At 40.7% G+C, this 21,566-nt stretch overlaps 1 protein-coding gene across 10 annotated transcripts in view; it reads left to right on the top strand.

Moving 5' to 3' along the window:
• Nucleotides 1-21,326, top strand: part of RFX3 (regulatory factor X3) — a 439,811-nt gene extending 418,485 nt beyond the window's left edge. For all 10 annotated transcript variants that reach the window (XM_057305525.1, XM_057305524.1, XM_048218289.2 and 7 more), the window contains 2 exons: nt 10,403-10,445; nt 14,163-21,326. In XM_057305525.1, the coding sequence (XP_057161508.1) occupies nt 10,403-10,445; nt 14,163-14,401 (282 nt within the window). In that variant the 3' untranslated portion in view covers nt 14,402-21,326. The remainder of the gene's footprint in view (nt 1-10,402; nt 10,446-14,162) is intronic.
• The last annotated feature ends 240 nt before the right edge of the window (nt 21,327-21,566 follow it).

A 21,566-nucleotide genomic window follows, 5' to 3' on the forward strand; every position in this document is an offset into this window, starting at 1 on the left:
TCAAATATGAATATCAGTATAAAAAAGGATGATATTTTAGTCATATTTTTTAGGGGAAAAAAATGGAAGAACCCTTAAGAATATACCATCAAAGGAAAAATGTCTTGAATTTATCAAAGTTGATGTACTCAAAGTAAAAGGGGGAAAAAAAAAAGATCTTCAAAACCTTAAAAATTGGACCAGAGCAATAATAATTCAAAAGGCAAGCTTTTAGGATAAAAGTTGAGTGAAAAGGTGCCATTTGGTAGAAGTATAATCATGGTAAATAAGCATGGATTCTTAAGGTAAAATCAAACTAATGAAAAATATATTTCAGTGAGTACTACTCTAGTTCAACTAGGGAATACGCTGAAAATGGACCAGTGGAATAATAGATTTGTTATAGGATATTTTAAAACGAATGAATCGTATCTCAAGTTAAAATCATCTGCAGGAAAAAGCCATCTTAGAACAGCAGTGGCTTAGAAAACGAATCCTGGTTGAGAGTTAAACCGTTTATGGTTACAATAAAGCTTATTAATATTTCCTGATAGTTTTCAAATTAACGAACATTGAGGAATTGCCTTGTGACAGCCACAATGCTAGGTGTTTTGCATTCTTATTTCATATTCACTAAAACCTTGCAAAGATGTGTTAGCGTCCCCATTTCACCCATGAGAAAAACAGGTTGAAAATTTCCCCAAAGCCAGAATTAGGAAGCGGTAGAAAGTAGGACTGTGTCCTTCCAAGGCGCCAAATGGGTTCGGTCCACGTTTTAATTTTTCACCGTATAAATTGTCTGTAGACAGATTCCTATAGGGACTAATTTATTTCCGTCTGTGCTGTTCCACTCCCCCAAACACACGCACACTCACATCACACGCACACTCACACCAGGTGCCTGGCATGTAAGCTTTCATTATTTTGTTCCAGGGTCTGTCTCCTCAGCGTTGCAGGATGCATCTCAATCGTCCTACCACCCTTTCCCTTCCTACTTTTTGTTCCTAGACGTCTAGAATATGCAAACTAACCGGAATATTCGTCTAAGCCAATTGCAATTGGAAAGCTGAATGTGCCGGGAAACACCACCAACAAATTACACCCTTCAGCTCCTCCATACCCACCCACAGACCAGACCTAAGTCAAAATCAGTATTTTGGAATTTGTAGTTTGCTTTTAGCTGTAAATCTGCCCTCTGCATGACCACAATTCTGACAACCTGAAAATTCTAAAAGTGACCTCCTGGAGGAGAGACATGGGAGGCCCTTCTTCTACACCTTCATCCTCCCAAGTTCCTTAGAACTGGCTTTGTAGAAGCTGTCTCGTTTTCCTCCTCTTCCCTGGTTTGTCTTTCTGTTCCTTTCTCTCTTTGTGTGTGAGAAAAGTACCTATAGACTCGGCTACCCAGGGCCACAGCCCTTTCCAACTCTGGGATCCCTGCTCATTCGCAACCTGTCCTTGGTTTCCTTCCTGCTAGCTCTGGGCTATAACCTCTTCTCTTTCGCTCCTCAGGAAGTGGACTTTTGCTTATAACTGTGGTCTAAACACAGTCCTCCTATAGGTGCTCAAAAAATTCTCATTCCAGAAAGGAAGTACAAAAGAATGATGGAAAGACAGACTACCAATTTGTAGGCCCTCTCGTTGGATTTCATGATCGTCATACTTCTTTCATCAGGAAAATAACTCCCAGACCCAGAAGTGCTCCTTTTCCCCAGGATGTGTCTGTCCACATTTGAGAGATCTTCTTTATCAAGTTGGGCATTCTAGGTGCTTTCAAGCAGAGATTCGTTTTCCTGAAGAGTTTGGAAGTGGGAAAAGAGTATAAAATAGTTGAAAAATTCTTAACATACTTCAGGAACTAAAATGGTCACTGGACACATCGGGAAAGAAATCTCAGCACGCTGCTCTCTTCAGCAAAGTCCATCCCTGGGCTCTTTGCTTAGGAGAGAGTCTGGTATCCCCAACCACAGAGCAAGCTAGGTGTAGAAGATTCTGTGGCAGAGATTAAGAGGGACAGCTCCCTCTGCTGTCCTCTCTGAGTCACTCTGTCATCCCGTGCCCTGCCCTGGTGGCTCTAGCCATGCCATTGTGTTTCTAGCAGTTTTGCTCACAAACAGGTGGCGGTGGTGGTTACTGGTCCTTCGATAAAGAAATAGCTCTTGTTGGAGACCGCAAGTTCCTCAGTTCACAGGAGCTGTTTACTGCCTCTCACCATCGCTGTCTACAATCAATACACTCGCATAAATGTGAGAGATTCTCTACGAGTATACGGGTCAGGTGTTTTGATACTATAGTCACTTCAAACCTGACTCGCACTCCTTAGTCTAAAGAGAACATGTTTCTCTACCCCCACCCCCATTGTCTCTCCAGTTAACAATTTCTGAAAAAGAGAGATGGTGTAATTAAAATCAAGAAGTGCTCCTCTCACACAATAACCAATGCCAAGATGTCCTCTTAGACAATGAATGTGGCCTCGAATGAAGCCTGTCTTAAGTTAGGTGCACCAGGGTTCTTTCTTTTTAACCCATGGTTTTATTTGCATAAAGGATATATGCTGCCAGGCTGAACCCTAACATTTGCAGGAACCTGTGGTACCCTATGTCTGAACGTTTCGAAGGTGATGAGTCAAACTATAAGTAAAATCTGTTCCATCCACCTCAGTTGATAAATATGTCTTAATCACAACTGAGAATGCTGAGTTTAAATGTAAAATTCTCTGGCTCCTCCTAGACTCATGCCAGAAAATAATGACATAGACATAGCCAGCCCCTGGCCCAGCCTCCGGCCCCAGACCACTTGTCTTACTTCTCGCTCCCTGTCCTATGCTATGAATAGCCCTGAACACCCCAACGCAATGTTCAGGTTTTGTCCACCCTTGGCAAACCACCGCCCCTCATTGGCTCTCCCTTCTTTCTTCTGAAGGATGGACTTGGAGAAGAAATCTGCACAGGCCCGGAAGGGGACTCGGGAAGTTCTGACATCTTAGATAGCAAGAGTATGGTCTGCGGGGTGGGAGGGGTACAGAGGCTCCAAGAAGACACATCCACTTGGCTAAGTGATGTTTACACTGGAGGGAGGGCCACAACCACAGGAAAGCCAGGGCAGGGCTCTCCATAGTGTGGGGCTCAGGCTTGGCCTAATGGTACTGTTAAATGTTCCTGTTGTTAAAATTACTTTTTCCTTCAAAAGGAACTAAGGCTTAGATTCTTACGTCATTACCTGCATGCTCACTCATGAGTGCTTCTTAGAGATTTTGAAACAGTATAAAGGTACATGTTTTGCTGTGTTCCCGGGGGGCAGAGGGGAACAAAAAAGCATGAATGCTTAGATTTGTGATGGAAATCTGTGGTCTGTGTAGACAGTGGCTAACAGCACACTTTGCCAGTCCAAAGAAGCAGGACCACCAGCAGCTGTCGGGCACAATTTGCTTTGGTTTGCAGCAAACTGGCAGAAATCTCAGCCATCTTAACAGGCTTTGATAAAACTAGTTGGAAATACATGGGAAAATACACTTACAGGAAGAAAAATCACCAAGGAACACAGGACTTTACCAAATGGAACATTATTAGCATTCCTTGCAAATTTTATAAAATTGGAAATTACTTTAAAATCAGCAACTGTTTGTCCTCAATTGTGAAACCCTGTACCAAAGCTAAATGTAAAATGCTTTGATTAATTTGGTTCTCATCTGGAAGACATTTCAAGAAAATTAACTAATGCTTGAAATTAACTAATTGAAATTTCAAGACCTTTCTCTCCACCATCCCAAACATCCAAAATAGTTGCCACTAACTCGTCCTTTCGCGATTAAGTTCTACTAACTTTAGTTAATAGAACTGAAATCAGAGGAGACCACCCAGCTCCGTAAGATGTGTAAAATTCAGAACGTCACAAAGTTCCAGTTAGGTATCGAATGTTGACAGATTAGAGTCAGGTCAGGGAGGTTCCAAATCTGCATGTGAACCATCTTGCAGCTTCTACAGGGAAAGCCCTAAAGCTCTGTGTTCCTTCGTTGACTTCTCAGAAGAGCAGAGAGAGAGGCAACTGGTTAAGCCGGAGTTTACATGCTGATATTCATCTGAGCTCATCAGCTGTTCCTCGTGATGTCATCATCCCCGTTCTGCCGAGCGCACACACACACACACACACACACACACACACACACACTCTCCATGTTTAGGACAGCCCTTCTCATGGTATTTGCGTGAGTCGTAAGTGCCTTGGTCAGCACATAACGACTTCAGCTTCAGCCCTAGGTGGAGTTCATAGGGTCAGACCCTCACGCCAGGGCCTAAGAAACACTTCCATTCTCAGTCAGCGCACCTGGTAGCCCCACTCAGCTAGAGGCATTTTATTTGAAGTCACCGTCTTATGGCCTTAACGGTTGCACAGAATTCTAAGACTTTATCGCTAGTATTTGAAAATTGAGTTTTGAAGACAATAGACCTTGTCTATTTCATAAAAAGGAAATCTGAGATTAGATGAATAACATGTCTAGAATCCCATAGTGGAGAGCGGTGGATTGGTGATTCAAACCCAGGTCACGCTGGCCCCGGATCCGATGTTCGTGCTGCGCTGTGCCGCGTATTTTCCATTTAATACCTTTGCAACCTGGGCAAGTTATATATATCCTTGCTTTAGCCTTAGTTTTCTCATCAACAAAATAAGCATGAGGACCATTCCTTCGCAAGGCTGTTGTGAGGATCAAATTAGGTGGGTATGCTGTTAGGCGTGGGTAAGTAGGTGTAGGTAGATAGATGGAGTGGATGGGCAGAGTGGTACGTACTAGGTACCTGATTCTTGTGAGTTCCTTTTCCTTTCCACGAGGATAGATGATCAATCGATTCATCGACTGATCGATAGATCTGAAGCTGTGTGTATTACTCAAGAGAGAGATATTCAATTACCTTCTAGTCCAGATTAGATTTTTAAATATTGATTTGGCACTGACAATCCAAGTAATAATGTGTACAATTAGACCATCATGTTTTTGACATGATGAGCTTAGAAGCTGAAATTCATAAAACAGATAACATAAAGGCATGTGAAGGCTTTAATAAAACTATATGGCAAGGGAAAATAGCCTGTCGACAGTTTTTGGGTGTTGAGTCCAGTGATTCATGGAATTACAAAGAATCCAACAGCATTCTTTGGGATGGAGCCCAAGTGGTAATCAGAGGCAAACTAATTCAATGCTTTGTAAAACACAGCCAACAAAATAGAATGCAGAAATAAGTCAATTAGGGGGAAAAATGGCAATATTAGGGAAGAAGTATAAACAGAATTAGACAATCAAAGCTAGACTTATATCAAATTTTAACTAGTAGGAATGACTAGTAGGAAAGGTCTTATGACATGGGGAGAAAGTATTATATATACAGTTCCTTTATTTGTACAATTTATTCAAGTTAAAGAGTAAAAGTAAGTCCCAAAGAGACATCTTATTCCAACTATGACATAGAAACCACTTCAGAAGAATTTTACAGTTATCTGTTTTTAGTGCCTTCGACAGCTTAAAGATCTTCCCTAGAGCAAAGGATTCATTGGCAGAAACTGGAAAAATGTACTCACATATATACATACATAATTTCTTCCCGACATGCATATATCAAAAGTTACCACTGCTGGCAGGACTGGTCTGCAGGGTGAGGTCAGAGCATCACTTTATCCTGAATCTATGGAAAAATTACTCCTAAGAGTAGCTGAGCCCCCAAATGAGTGGTCTTTTCTAGTTTAAACTTTCAGCTCTTGGCTTATCAGCTGCTAATGACTATAGCCCCCAGGTCGGCAGGAATGCCTAGGGTCACACGGTAAAGCTTACGTATTTACATACGCTGCCTGGGGTGACTGCCTTCAGCTAAGCACCTGCCACCACCTTGGCCTCTGGCTCAGGCTGCCAGCATCTGTAGACAGAGAGCCTACGGAACCATCACGTAGTGCTGATACAAGAGGCTTTCTGAGGGCTTTGGGGTTGTTTGTGGTGCCCTTTACCTAGCTGTGATAATGTGGTCATGAAGACTCCCTGATGCTTTCTCCCCAGCGTGGGGGTAAACTCGTTCTAGCAGGGAAAGTGTCCCCAAGGGTGAGGTCTTCATCCCAGCCCCTGGACGCTTTCCTTCTGTCCCTGACTCCTGTCCCCAGTCTCTGCTTTGTGGGCCCCCACGGATTCCCGCCTGTTTGCTCTCTGCACCCTGACTTCCTCTGCATGGGCCCAGTTCCCAAGGATCAGAGTACAAGCCTTGCCTCCCTCCCTGCGGAAATTTCACTGCCGATGGGTCTAACGTGTGCAGGGGTCTCTTGGGGGCACCTGTGGTGTGCATCTCCCGAACAACGCCCCATTCCTTTCATGGAGCCAGGGCTCTTTAGGCGGGTGGGAGACCTGGCGGGCTTGTAAGGAACCACTCCTCAGCTGCTCGGCCAAAGTCAGAGTCGCACTGGGCCTCTGTCAAGGGTCCTGCCTATCACTGTGTTTGCTGTACTGCCCAGTTGCCCCCTGCACTTCCCAGCCATTACTGGTCTCCTTGTGAAGTTGTGGTCTTACAGACTCCCGCCACTTGTTGATCTGCTGTTGTCCGAGAGGGTGCGCATTATTAGGACCCTTGTTGGGACCTAGAGGACATGGTTTCTGGGACACGAGGTTTTTCTTCCCAAAACAACAGACATGCTTCCTCTATGTTCCATTGTTTCTACTTCAGAACATCCCCGATTTATCTATAGACTATTGATTCCCACCTACATCAAAAGGCCATATGCTTTCTAACCCCAGAGCACATTTTAAGCTCCTTAATTTATATTCTTTCCTCCATGTATGGAACATACATCCTCTCTATCTCCCTTTCTGTCTGTCTCTCTCCCTCCCCACCCCTTCTTTTTCCCTCCCCCACCTTGAATTCCTAAAGTGAGGGTGAGGGTCAGAATATCTGGTCTCAAATCTCCCACCACTACATTTCCTACAAATGTTAAATCAAGTCATTGTTTTTAATAGCCGTAAGATTAAATCTCAGCTCTCTACCTTGCCACATTCTTAAGCTTTTCTGAGGCTGCAATGAGGAAGCAAATTCATTCATCTGACATGTAGTCAGCCTTTACTCTCTCTCAGGCACTGTAGTAGATTCTGGGATACATTTATGAGGGGGACAAATCAGGCCCGTATCCCCACGGCCCTGGCACTGGGCTTGGAAGTCAGATGTTAGAAGGGGAAACAACGTAAGTGTTGGATGTGATGTGGTGGCAAATGCTTTGAGGGAAATAATTAAGCCTGACAGGGAAGGAGATGCTGAGATAGGGCTGTCAGGAAAAGCCTTTCTGAGGAAACATTATTGAGAAAGTGATACTTGAGGTCATAATATTTGAAAGAAAACCTCATATACACGGAACCGTGAAAGTACTTGATAAGCTCTAAGATGTCGCCTCCACGAACAGTTGTCCCTCCAGGCCCCCCACCCCGGGCGGCAAGCGAAGTTAGTCAGTTTCCCCAGTTCCTGGAGCTAAAACTTTACGGTCATCTCTGTACTTTCTCCTGAGCCTCCATTTTGTTCATCCAAATGGTTGATCTCTTCCTTCTCTTTTGTCTGGTTTGTGCTGGCCTAATCTTGACGCTTGTCATCTGTCCCTGTCGGTGACACGGTCTTCCTTATGCCTGCTCCCAGTCTTCCCTGCCACTGTTCATGTCCTTCCCTCCTGCTGCCCCCCCCCAACCCCTACAGTTGACTTCCCTTTCTCATATGCCCATACTTCTAAAACGTTCTCAAAGCTTGCCTCATTTTTTGGCTAAACTACCTGTCCTTTGTAATATAAGCAACTTCTGCTACTCACCTCCAGAAAGAGGGAATATTTCCAAATTAACTGACTAGAACCAGCTGGCACAGTGGTTGTCATAGATGAAGTTCCCAATAAATGTTGGTTGAATAATGAGGGAATGAACAGACTCTCCTAATCTTAGCCTGTCTATGGGAGGAAAGTGGTTTCTCCTTAATCACAACGTAGTCTTTCCTCACATGTGAAATGCATATAAAAACCTTTACCTTCTGCTATGTAGGATATCAGAATCTTACCTCACTCACGAGATTTTTTAAATCTACTCTATTTGCTGTCCACGTGCAACTTTGTTATCAATCCCAGAGACATCTAGACACATTGACGGGGTCTCTAAGATTGCTTGTACCATGTCCAGCACAATGTGTAGACACAAGCACAAAAGCCTTGAGTATACAAATGTTTATTTACTCACCATAATAACAGTCACTGACATGGTGATCGTTGTGGGGTTTTAATTTTAACATCCTGAATAATCAAATGTATTTGTTCAGATTATGCAGAAATGTTCAAAGGAAAACCTGTGTATTAAGGAAATTGCCATATTTGCAGTTAAAGAGCAACCAAAAGCAGTTTCTTTGAAGAAAATATCAAAATTCGTGTGATATTATTGATTACTAATGGCAATAAGAATTTAGTCTCAAACACCTTTTTGAGATTTTTTTGCAAAAAACAAGTGGAATGTTCACTTTTTCTAGATATAGAGGAATGTTTAAGACTCGTCATTGCCAACTTGTTTCCAGAATTGGATCTTAAGTGTTATTAAGTATTCATTTAAAAGAAACATAAATCTTATTGTGTTGCATCAATTAGAAATAACTTATAAAGCATCCTTCAGCTCTGGGCACTCTCTGTTTATAGTTCTAAAATATTTAAATAATACCAAAAATAGATAAAGCGTCCCTTGATATTTTTGGTTGCTTATATCCTTTAATTCAAGAAATTTTGCATAATTAAAACTGATTTTTTTTTTTATTTAGATTAACACAAGGTTCTGACACATGATCAGGAGCAACTTCAAAACAACAGCTCAGTATTTATGATTCTGTATTTGTTGCCCAATGGCATAAATATATAAACAGTTCTTCCAAAAAACATTCTAGAAGTTGTGGATTCAGGAGGCTCTTGTCCCCTCGAAAGCAGTCACCTGGGGAAGGCTGCACATCTGTTCCAGTCACATTGCCGTAGCTTAAAATGTTGTGGCATGCCTCTTTTTAAACTTAATCTGAACTGCTGAGAAATGACATATTATTTTGAATATCCTGAATTGTGGCAGAGGTGAATTTGATTTTGATGAGGAGTCAGAAATCATCCCAGGATCAAGGGCAATCAATACAATTTGGAGTGTTATTTGCAGTCACAATTGGGTATAAAATAACAAAATGGGCTTTCTTGAATGATACATAAACTAACTCTTGAAATTGATTGTTAAAGAGGAATTCCAGAACCTTGGACCTTGGAATAAATGTCTACACTCCAAGGTAGTAGCTATTAGGAAGAACAATACAGGTGTAGGCTAAAATAAAGAAATAAATAAATGCGTGTATGTTTGCAAAATAAGATCAGTTTTATTACTTTATAGACATACCTTGTAGATGAAAAAAATTCTCCTATCATGGAACTCTTTATAAGCAAACTTCTGAATGTAAGTAGAATTTCTGTCTCACCCTTTCTAAGCCTCTTGAGAACTCTGAATTTCTATAATGTCTTATTCTGAATCTTTAGCTTATAAAAAAGTAATGTTCTCTATTGAAAAAGTGGATCCTTTGAGGTTTCTCTTCACCTTTTTCTGATCAACTTGGTTACCTCTCCTATCCCCCCCCCTTTTTTTAGAGTATCCATCTTTGTTCACTCTGAGACTCTCAAAATCCATTTCCTCATGGTAAAAATATCATTAAGCTTTTGAACCAAGATAGAAAACAAAATGTAAGCTGAAGGTTATTAATTGTCCATAGTGTTTTAAGCTCTTTTGTTGCATTAGTAACAAGCAGATGACTTTCTTTCTGAAAATAGGACCCTGGTATCTTAGTAAATAAGAACATCAAATTATAAGACAGGAAGTCTCAAAGCTCTTTAAAAAATAAATACTCTAAATTTTGGGGTTCCCACTACTTTTTCATTTCTGCTAGTGAAAGCTTTAAAGACAGAGTTCAGCCAAGTGGCTGGACCAAGTTTTGGTCACATCACCGCCCCCCCACCCCACCCCAGGGGGGGACTTTCAGACTGCCCACGGGCCGTGGAGCTCACATGTCCTGGTTCACCAAATTTCCAAATTTATCCCACCACATCCAACTTCTCCAGGCCAGCCAGGCCCCCATTTCTTCACTGCTAAGTTGAAATAATAATAAAAAATAAAATGGAGCTCAGAAGGCAGAGAAAATTGTTACCCTTTGCAAAGAGGCCAAGACAGCTAAATTGTGACACAATTTAAACTGTTCAAACTGGACAAGTTTGATTGGAAAATTAGGTGACCCAGGCGGTTAGAGATCAAAACGGTCACTGGTTTACAGTTTTAAAAAGTCCTCCTTGTATTTTTGCCACAGACTGATAGAATATTATTTTATTCTACCTGGTAGTAACTGTTGCCCAAATGACTGTTGTTTTGCAGTTTGGTGATTTAAATGCTGTGTCTCCTGGAAATCTGGATAAAGGTAAGAAGTGAAAATAATGTACATTTTTAAGGACTTCTTTGAGAAATTCCCATAGGGGGAAATGTGGTTTGTACCTACAGTACTTTTATTCTGTGGGAACCCTATAGGAATAGGACAGTTACGTCTCTTGGAATCCTCATTGTTTATTTGTCCATTTCTGTGCCTTCTTTATGTGAGGGATATTAAATGCAAGAATTGAATTTAAATGCAGCAGCAAGCTCTGCTCGACTTTTGCCTGCAGTTCATTACAGGTAACAAGAAATTATTTCTGACCGTCGCCAGAGTCCTGGAGAAAGTGATAAAATTTTATTGAAGGCCCACTCGGCAGGAGGAAAGATTTCTCAGCCTGCCCCTTCTCAGCAATGCATACTTTTCACTGGAGAGACAGCTCAGAGATAGCAAGGAAGTTTCTGGTGAAAAGCAAGATCGGCAGTGGGCCAGATGAAAAGGGTCACACGCAGACTTCTCAGATTTTAAAGCCGGCACTGCCACTCAGCTGAGATGCCATTCCGATGTGTATTCCTGAAGGACCTAGGATCTACAAAACCACACAGTAAAAGGAACAGGGGAAATGAGGTTGGGATAGAGCACATGCAAACAAAACCCATCCTAATAAAAATAGCAGCTCAGTTAAAAAAAAAAGATATTTAATCAACAAACACTACAGAAAATATAGGCCTTTCTTAAACAAAACAAAACAAAAAAAGTAAAGATATCCTGAGGTTTTAAGGAGCTGAGTTCGGGAGTCAAGGACAGAATGCCCAGATGGGGGACAACTGCACACCTACCCTTCCAGGACAGAGCCAGAGCTAGCGGGGAAGCAGGCGAGGGGAAGGGCTTGGGGAATCTCTACCTGACAGGCAGCGTGGTTCTCTGGAGCCTCCTGCACCCGGTACTTGCGGCAGCCTCCGTGCCCCCAGGTGGTGGAAGTCCCAGGAATCAGTCTCACTCCCCTGTGAAGCTCCAGTCAGTCTCCATGACCAGTGGTGCGTGCATTAATTGCCGTCTTAGCAACGGGCATCATAGCCAAGCAGGACCGGTAGAGAATAACAGCCCAAAGACATTCCTGCTGCAAATATGTACTCTCTATGGTTAATCCGATGACAGTCAGGAATGTGAATTAGTGATGATTCTAGTTTGTACTTTCAGAGCAAGGAAGGTGAGCGTTGAAACCCGCGGCCAACATAAGGCAACCTTGCCGACGCACTGACCAAAGCCGGATGGGTCACACTTGAGGATTTCACCCCCTGTGCCGAAGTGCGCAGGCGTGTTCTGCTTGGCCACTGAATGGCCGCCTGGCTTCGCCGTAAAGTGCTGGACCAAAACGAAGTCTTGAGTCAACTCCAGGAGCACCTAATTTTAGTTTCTGTGTGCGAAATTTCTATAACCTTGAGGGTGTTTCTAGAAAATATCTTTGAGTCTTTATGAGGGCATAAAATGTCCATGGAATTGCATTAATTTGCCCTTAGAAGTGGAGAGAGGGCTTGCCTTTGTGGATTGCTTTGTAGCCTATCCATAGGAACCCCATCACCCCACAAGTGGACCTGGAGAGAAGTGGCCTTGGAGCACTTAGGTTTCTTCAGCCCATTATCCCACTGCTGTTTCTACCCACGACACGGGGTATGTTTCAGACTCTCTCCGCTCTCTTCGCTCACCTACCTGCTTGAAATGATTTTTTTTTCCTTTCAGTGCTGCCTCTCTTATTATTTTGATGCTATTTCTCAGGCACAGAAATGTTGGTGGAGAGGAAGCCATGAAGCAGTGTGATTTATCCGCACCTTGGGGTGGCCCTGCTGGTCCCATTCAGCCCCAGACCCGGTGCTTCTAGAGATATGGCCACACTGGCCTAGTCAGGGCCTGAGGCTTGAATGTGAAATCTTCAAGAGTTCTTGTGGGCTTTTTCCACAGAAAGAGAATTTTCATTTTTTCCCCCTGATAATAAAAGTCAATTTAGCTCTATATAAAAATTTCAAATAATACGGAGATTTAGAAACTATGACAAGTGAATCTTCATAGTCACAACCCTAAGAGATAACCACCATTAAGAATTTAATGAGAGGATTTTTCCTTTTTTTTTTTTGTTTATATATAAGCAAATGCAAAAACAGACCCAAAATGTGTCATACAAACGTGTTTCAATTATACTGTCTCATGAAGCAAATGTCTACCAAACGTGCCCTTTTCCCTGCAGCCCACATTCCCTCTGGATGTGCTTGTTCTGACAAACCCTATTATTATAAAAGTCCATTCTCCAGAGGCACAAAGGTAACAGGATAAAGTAGATGAGCCTCCTCTAAGAGCCCTTCTGTGTTTACCTCTCAATAATGCGTTACATCCTTTCTAGTCAGTAAATCTCATGTCAACCTTTTCAGTCACAAGTCCCACTTCTCGGGAGATGTTGCTTCTGGCAACTGTGTGCTGCCTAACGTGTGCAAGTGTGTGTGGAGGCCCCATTCCTCCTCGTCACTCTTCTCTGGAACCAGCTTTGCCCCAATAGTAAGATAACGATAACAAGGGAAGAAAAGTCAAGGGGCCCATGTGTTAGCAGGGACTTCTGCAGGTGTGTGCTCCAAATGATACAACTCCATTCAGCAGCCCTTAGAAAGAGTCCAACCCAATCAGACTAAAGAGATACTTGTTAAACATGCATGGCATGTTCATAAAGTCTGAAAGTTTCATAGTTAAAGTAGATATATTTTAGTTATAGATGAAGTATTCGATGCAGTTAAACAATTTTTGTTCCAAATGAAAATTTAAAACAATGATCGTTTCTTTTTTTAAACAGTAAAACAGGTAGAAGGTGCAGTAAAAACTCTTTAGATTTTTAAGGCGGAAATCTTTTGCCCACTGTTTAAAAATTATCGCTGATGGGGAGGTGTTCTCCCCACGCCTCTGAGGAGAACCTTGCATAGTGGTAAAGTTGTATATGAGCATTTTCTCTCTCTCCTGTACTTTTGAATTTTAGCAGTACGTGTTGGGAAAAAAAGTGGTAGTCCATTATAATGATGTCTTAGTTCACATACAATGTGTTAAAATGTGGAGGTGACAACGACTATTTAATACATTTAATTTCCAGAAGTGAATATCGGCTATTAACAGTGAGTGTCAGTGTTGCCAGGAACAGAAATCCATCGTGCATTTTTAATCTGACAGTACTACCTCAGTCAGTGTATTTCGAAGGGCTTATTTAATATTGTCATCTGCAACATTCAAGGGCACCGCAAACTGTACAGCAGCCCCGCTTATGCGTGCTGCAGTTGTTTTGCAGACCAGCATAAGCCTCACCTGTATCAACGTGGGCACGGGTGAAATTTATATCTAGTATAGATTTCGAAGGAGACTGAGAATTTTCCTCCCTCCCTCCCTCCCTCCCTCCCTTCCTCAGCATGTTTCAGCTCCTTCCCCAAAAGCAGCACAGCCTGCCCGAGGGACTACTTTAGGGTGACTCAAATTATGCCAACTGCTTAATCCAAAAACTCCAGGAAATCCCAAAGGTCTTCCTAAAAGAACTCTTAAAAGTATCTCTCACAAAGTAGCCAAGACTCCATTACTGTTGCCACGTTGGAAAGGATTGTGGGTGCCCTGGTAGAGCGTTGGTACCCATGAGACGCACGGAGCCCACACTCGCAAGCTCTGTGCCCCGGGCCGAGCTGACGGGGTTGCTGGCTGTCAGCCGGGGTGTCTTCCGGTAATACGGTCTTGGTGTCGTTTGTGCAGACGAAGGCAGCGAAGTGGAAAGCGAAATGGATGAAGAACTGGATGACTCTTCGGAACCCCAAGCCAAAAGAGAGAAGACCGAGCTGAGCCAGGCGTTTCCGGTGGGCTGCATGCAGCCGGTGCTGGAGAGCGGTGTGCAGCCCAGCCTCCTGACCCCCATCCACAGCGAGCACATCGTCACGAGTACTCAGACTATCAGACAGTGCAGCGCCACCGGAAACACCTACACCGCGGTCTAAGGGATATTAAAGCGTATTTTTCCAGCTAACATTACCCCTGTTGATAGATTGGGCTTAAGTTGAAAATTGAATAAGCCTGAAGGTCGACTGTTGTCAAATTCTATCTGTGCTGAACATTACCTTTTTGGAGTTGTGAAATGGAATGGGTGTATGTATTTTGCCAGGTCTTTTTTTTTTTTTTTTTTTAACTAAAAAAAAAAAAATCATTTGCCTCTAAATAATAAGAGTTTTTTTTTTTTCCTCTTTAGTTTCAGGTGTCAAGAAGGATTTTTACCACACTTAATGCCAATGTTTTTGTTTTCTTATAATTAAAAAGTAATTTACTTTTTTTTTTTGTAGCTTAAAATATTTTATTGTTGATTGTTAGTCTTGGTGTATGATTTCATGTGTAAGTTTTTAATTAGATGCACTTCTGTGAAATATCAAAAGAAATGAATTTCTTTGATTTACACTGGAGGCATGCCCGTTTAGCAGCAGATGCATCAAAGTTGCTTTTGAAAGGTGCTTTTCATTGGACAGAACCACAAGGCAGGATGTTGATAACACTTTGGTACGGAGAGAGAATACAGAGCATTTTTATTACAGTGCAAGAGGGTTGGGAAGGTCATCTATTTTTCTCTGGAGAAAAATTGAGCTGAGCATTTATCAGTTCAGAGTAAATGACAGGACTGCAAGAGATTATGCTAATATGTACATAATTTGTGTACATAATTATTAAACCATATTAATGCAAGCTTCCGTTAAACATTGAATTTTAACCGTTATTTGCATACCAATTCCTCTGTTTAAAGACTACTGATTCTGTATTTGGGGCCACTGCACAGATGCATTCTGCTGTTGAGTGGGGCTGTTATAGTTAGATACTGAAGCTGAAAAAAAAAATGACTTGACTTTTGTTTGTTTTTTTGTTTTGTTTTGGGTTTTTTTTGGTGTTGTTTGTTTTGTAAGTGTACGTGCTACTTATGCTGAGCTGGACATACAGGAAACCATTCCATTTGGATGACTTTCTTTTATTCCAGGTCTTTTTCCTAATAGTAGTTCAATATGCTGCTATTATAGAAGACAATTTATAGAATGCAAGGAATGTAGCAACCTGCATATCGTGATTTCCTTCAAAATATTTCCTGGTTTCTAAAGTATGTGGATTTAAATTTTAAACAGAACCTGAAGGCAGTGTACCTGGCACACCACACTGTTGCTTATCCCCAATTCGGTAGGATTTGGATAGGTGGCCGGATGGACCAGTGCCATTGAAGAATGTACATCAGGGATCATCGTACCTCGGCTATTACATGGTGCCTTAAAACAGAACTGAAGCTACGGTTTAGTAAGGCTTATTTTGTTCATGTGAATTCCTCTTCGATCCATTTGACAAGGTGTGCCTGTCACGTTCACGTTCCCGAAGTGAGGACAGGTCACATGTTCTTCAAAGGAAATTTAGGGCAAGCAGAGCAAAACAAAAAGACAAAAAAAAAAAAAAAAAAAAAATCAATTCCCCTCCCCAAGTGACCACGAACGGACCTTTTGTTCATAGAGCTGAATATTACTTGATTACAAATCAGATTGCTTAAGGGTGTGGAATAGCAGACTAGTTTTAATTACCAACTTGTCACATAAAATCATATATGTTTTAGGCCATTTTTATCTAGTTATCACTTAAGGAAAGTTAACAAAATAAGCAGGTACTTATCGAAGTGCATCTTTTCAGTCTAAATGTTTTTTGTTGTGGTTTTTTTTTTTTTTTTTTTGTCCGTGTCTTGATGTCTGTGTGTCCACAGCGCACACAAGTGCCCGTGGGCAGGAGTCAGCTGCAAAGTCAGGTGAGGTCCTAGACAGGATACACCCGTCCCCATTTGAATTTACATGAAAAGCCAAGGTTCTTTTAAGTGCTCAAGTTATTAACAGCAACAAAAAAACAGGCACATCGATTCTTTTAAGTAGTTTTTAAAAAGCTAATCCGCAAAAATAAATGAACACATAAACACCTAAAGCCAAAAAATAAAAGGGGGGGAAGCACAAAATGATTTACAGATGATTAATGAGGCCTGTATTAAACTCAAGATGTTTATCTTTCCAGTTTTACTAGGGTGGGGGTGGGGGGTTGGAAAGCAGAGGGCAAGCCAGTCTGTCAAGTGAAAAATACCAAATGGCTTATTGGGTAACATGCAGTGTATTTCCGCTGTCGTTGCTCGATTGCCTTAGGCCGTTCGCAAAACTAAGATCAACAGAGTTTCTTAAGTAAACTTTAAATGTTCTAGATGTAATTTTTAAAATGGGTTCAAATTTTGTATGACTCATCTCATTTATTTGGAAGTCTTCACTGGCATTCTCCCATCACCTCATCCAGATACCATTGAAATGACTATCCCCCTTTTTTCCTCCCCAAAAAGAAGTTGATAAATTTGCACCATCACGCACACAAAAGGGCAAACAAACTAACAAAACACCTTCACTGCGAAGACCACATATCTATTGTGCATTAGGGAATGTTTACAGGTAAAATTAAAATCACAACATGAAAAAGACACTCGTCACTTCGACTCTCCTTTCTGAAAAAGCTTTTTTGCTTTCCCTTCCCCGTCCACCAGCCCCAGAACTGCACTCTATCTGTATCGGACCAAATGTATTTGCTGGTTTCGCCTTGTTTATTGGACGATTTTCAATGTATTTATAATCATTGTTTATTGTTGGATATATTTGTATCATTAGAGGAATCTGATAATAATGGGCAAATTTAGAGTGATGAAAGGTAGGGATTGGGGACCCTCCAGGATTCAACATTTCTTCCAATTGTTCATGGTTTGTTCTCCATCAGGACAGATTAAGAATTAACAGATATTACTGCATTTCAGCTTGACTCACTAAAAACCTCCCGATCTCCTTCACGAACACAGGAGCATTCATCTGTGACTAGGGCAGATAGTTCCAAACCAACAGACAAAAGACCATCTCCAGTCTGTGCCATTTCCGGTGATCTGTAGTCTCCAGTAAGACAAGAGCACCTCTTCAATCACACACAGACATCTCAGCCAATCTCGAATTTGAACTGTGAGATCGAGGAGAGAAGTCAAACCTCACGATTTGTACATTTGAGGAAATGGGAACAATCCCCTTTATTGCCTTTATTTGATGTTTGGTTTTCATTTGTTTCATTCATTGAAACTGTGACTTTTCTAAGTAATACGGACGCTAATACTCTCAGAGTAGATTTATTGACAAGTGACAAGTATACATGTTAAGGACTTCTTAATATTTCTTGACATTGTAACCAAACCCACTAGTCATGAAAAATATCTATATAGACCACGTGCTACACTTTTCAGCGAGGAAGATGTTAAGGAAGGCATGTTGGCTATTTTTAAGTTTCAGAAAAGATACTTCCTTAAAATAGGATTGAGTCTCGTGGGTGTGGTTTGATCTTCACACACATACTTCGAGAATCATACCCAGAAGATTTGCGTTCATGAAGCCAGTGAACAATGGGGTGAAATGGGGGAAACACCTCCTTGGAACACAGGGCCCAATTTTGAAATTTTTCTTTGGCTCTCAAACGGCTGGTCACTTTTTCAGGATTCTCATCCAAACCATGTTTGGACTGACTCTTTAAGTCTTACTGCCTTTTCAGAAATCCGCTTTCCTTTTTGTGCTTTTTCTTGTACTGTATAGCACGGTTCATGCACCTCTCTTTAGATGGTGTACTTTAAAAACACAAGTAAATTTTAGAAAATGGTTTTAACACTGCATACCTGAAATTAGGAGCGTGCAACGTTGACTGCCTTTGATTTGTAGTAGACGAGTCAAAATGAACACGGTCTTGTGGCAGATGCTGTCAAAGTCGTTCAGGAATGACTACGGGTTCGTTACTGTCATCATGAACCTTTTTACGTGAACGCACTCCCTACAAGTGCTGAACGTGATGCATTTTCAAATTTAAAAAAAAATTCTTCAGATGGTATATTTGAAATGTCTAAAATGATGCTGTGCTGGAAACATTCGTGTAAAAGAAAAAGAAAATGTGTGTCACTGTGATGTTGGTCCTCCCTGCGTGGACGCAAATAGAAAGTAAAAAACACTCTGGCAAGTCACCTTTCTGTTCAATTTGAGGCAGTGGTTATGGACAAAAAATTGACCTTTGGCAGAACCTTCCCTCCCCCGAATTCTTGGTGAGAAAACAACAACTATCAAAACATGGAAATCGGAACACATCAGAGCTTCTGATTTCAATGAATCACACCGGAACATGGGGGAGAGGGGCAGACATGCAGTGCTATGAAAATTGGGCTTGTCACTAGATCAGATCAACCTCCATGTATATGGTTAGAACAAATCAATGAATGGAATCCTAGTATTTCTGCAAGTTTGGTGATTTAAAAAAAAAAAAACTGGAATAGAAGCATTAATTCAGTGCTTAGTTCTAGTATTAGAAAACCCCTTCGATGTAATGCCTTGTATCAACCCTTTGAGCATTGTAAGATATACAATGGGGGACAAAAGCCTTTCAGATCATTTATTTAGACTTAGACCGGTAAAATATACTCTATATCCAAATGTCTAATTATGCTGTTTTTTTAAAGGGGGGGTAGGAAGAGAAAGTGTTTCCATGCTGAACACTTGCATTTTATATACAACTCTTAATTTTCTTCTTCAAGAGGGCTTGATATATTTATTCCCAAATATTCACTGCCATCTAAGTAAGTGTACTGTTTACAGAAAAAAATCAACTTTTCTAGCATCACATCATGACTCTAGAAAAGGAGGACAGATACATGGGCCTGTTGACCTATGTTGTAACTGATCTCTGCACATTGAAAGTACCTAGATTGCCTTTAAAAGGTATGATAAAGAAAGGGTTACATTTCTTTTTATTTTTTTTTTTCCTTTCCCAAAACAAAACAAAAGATCTCGTTTATTTAGCTTTAGAAAAGTACAATTGTAAAGTGAAGCCTTAGGAAGAAATGAGTTCGAGTGGATAAAGAAAAGCTGAACTCTTTTGGGGGCAGGTAAGCTATTTGGAGTTAGATCGCTCATAAAATAATACTGTTTGGGAATTTCATACAGGGCATAATTTTACCTATGCTCCAAAACTTTATAACACTTTGTCAAAAAATTAGACGTAGATAGAATGGAGAGCAAAGCACTTGATTTTCAGCTCATCTGTCAGGAGATGCCATGACGACTGCTTCTGATCTGGGTAAATGTCAGTCCGCTTACACAGTTGCCGACTTGGTTCAAGGGACGCTCTGCGTGCCCTTGACCCCCTTTTGTCCCCCGCGTGACGGAACGTGACAGCAATGTCGTCTGCAGATGTGCTTGCGCAGCGCTCACGGGGCGCCGCCTGAGAGTGTAACCCATTCCGATGTCTGGTGAAGGGACATCCATAGCATAGTGCAAGTTTGCCGTAAAAACATTGCTTTTTAGACAGTGTAGGAAGTCAAACCATGCAAATTACTCACGTGTTAACATGCAATACTCAAAGGGTTTTAATTTAACTCTCTTCTTTTGAATTCTTCATGATGATTTACTGTAAATGCTTCTCGGTTTGCATGCTCTGATCATTGCTGCTAGTGATTTCATGTGCCAGTAGACCTGAGTTTAGTTTACCAATTTTACTTAAATAGTAAAAGCCACTTACAAAGTGACTGCCTAGGATTTTTTTTCTTTTGTTTGAAGTACTTGGTAATACGTCTTATTTTTTTTAAAAATGTGTTTTGTCTCTTCTTTTACTTGGTTCCGGTATTTGATTCTTTTTTTTCCCCCCTCTTTCCTTTGTTTTTAAATAAATTATGATGTTGGGATTGGAAGCCCTGAGTAATGAAATCTTTTGGTAAGAATTGTTACGTAGCTCGATAATGAGGACAACAAATCTTTGTTAGAAGAATTCTGATTCTAGGGGAGGAAGGAAAAAATTAAAACTCCCATTGACTGTTAATAACCGAGTAAATTTTTCCTTCAATGAATTAATAGTTTTGAACGAATGATTGCCTTGTTTTAACCTGCTAACCACAATTTTAAACGACCCGATAAAGGAGGTATTGAATTTTATTCGTTTAAAAAGCATCTTTTGTACCAAAGCAAATTTTTTTCGCTACTCATCTCCATCATCAATTGGGACCTATGGTGGTGACCAATGTGTTGGTTACAGAAACTTTAAGTGAGTGCCTTGAGAAAACTTGGAAATTTGTGCCTGGGGTGGTAAACTTTTAATTAGGTTAATTGTAGTGCTTACCAATCAGTAATTCCGCTATCACTCAGGGCTTTCGTACCTTCTAGGTAAAACTTCTTTCATTGTGTTTTTTTAAAATACTGTATTTTTTTTTAAGTGCCATCATTTAAATTTCACTTAGTAAGTGGCAGATTACATTATTCAGTCCCACAAGCACAGAAACATAGTAACACTAGGAGATATTTGAACATTTATTTTACAATCGACTGAATATATTATGTAAATGAGGTAAGCAACTTTTGTAGAGATTGTATGTGTGAGATAATGTACTGTTCTTTTCCAGTTTTTGGACTACAGTTGAATAAACTTTTTAATTATTTAAAAACATCTTTACCGAATAACATGTGATGGTTTTTTGTATAATGTATTTGATTTTGTAAATACGTATTTCCTGATGTGATTTTTGTGAGAAATGCTAAATCTTTTAGTATATCATGTCCTCTCAAAATTGGCAGGAGCTAAATAATAGTTTGTGGGCGATTTGTATTGTGTACTGTACAATAACTGGGGAACTTTTATAATTATAAAAATATATATTAACTTTTAGTGTGTTGTTTAAACAAATGACTGGAACATACTAAAGATATTAGTAGGATTTTTCTGAATATTTCAGACTTGAACTCAGGCTAGCTTTCTTGTGTTTTTCAAAACAAAATGGTGTCTTGTCTTTTAAAATCAATAAATTTGTTTCCTTGTTACAAATACATTTGAAATGCCTTGATTTTTTTTCCCCCCTCAAATCATTGCCAGGAAGCTGGAATGCAGGGCCTGCCTCATCCGGAGGGTAGGTAGTCTCTGTGTCATTGACTAGCTGAGAAACAAAATTAAGTTGTTTTCTGTTTTTGTGTCAGATGAAATTAGCAATATTTACACATGAACAGCAGAAAAAGAGAAAACAGAATTATAAGCCCAGCAGGGTACAAATCTTACCCTCAAAGAAAA

Source organism: Ursus arctos, unplaced genomic scaffold, assembly GCF_023065955.2.
Source record: "Ursus arctos isolate Adak ecotype North America unplaced genomic scaffold, UrsArc2.0 scaffold_33, whole genome shotgun sequence".
In the NCBI taxonomy this organism is placed as follows: domain Eukaryota; kingdom Metazoa; phylum Chordata; class Mammalia; order Carnivora; family Ursidae; genus Ursus; species Ursus arctos.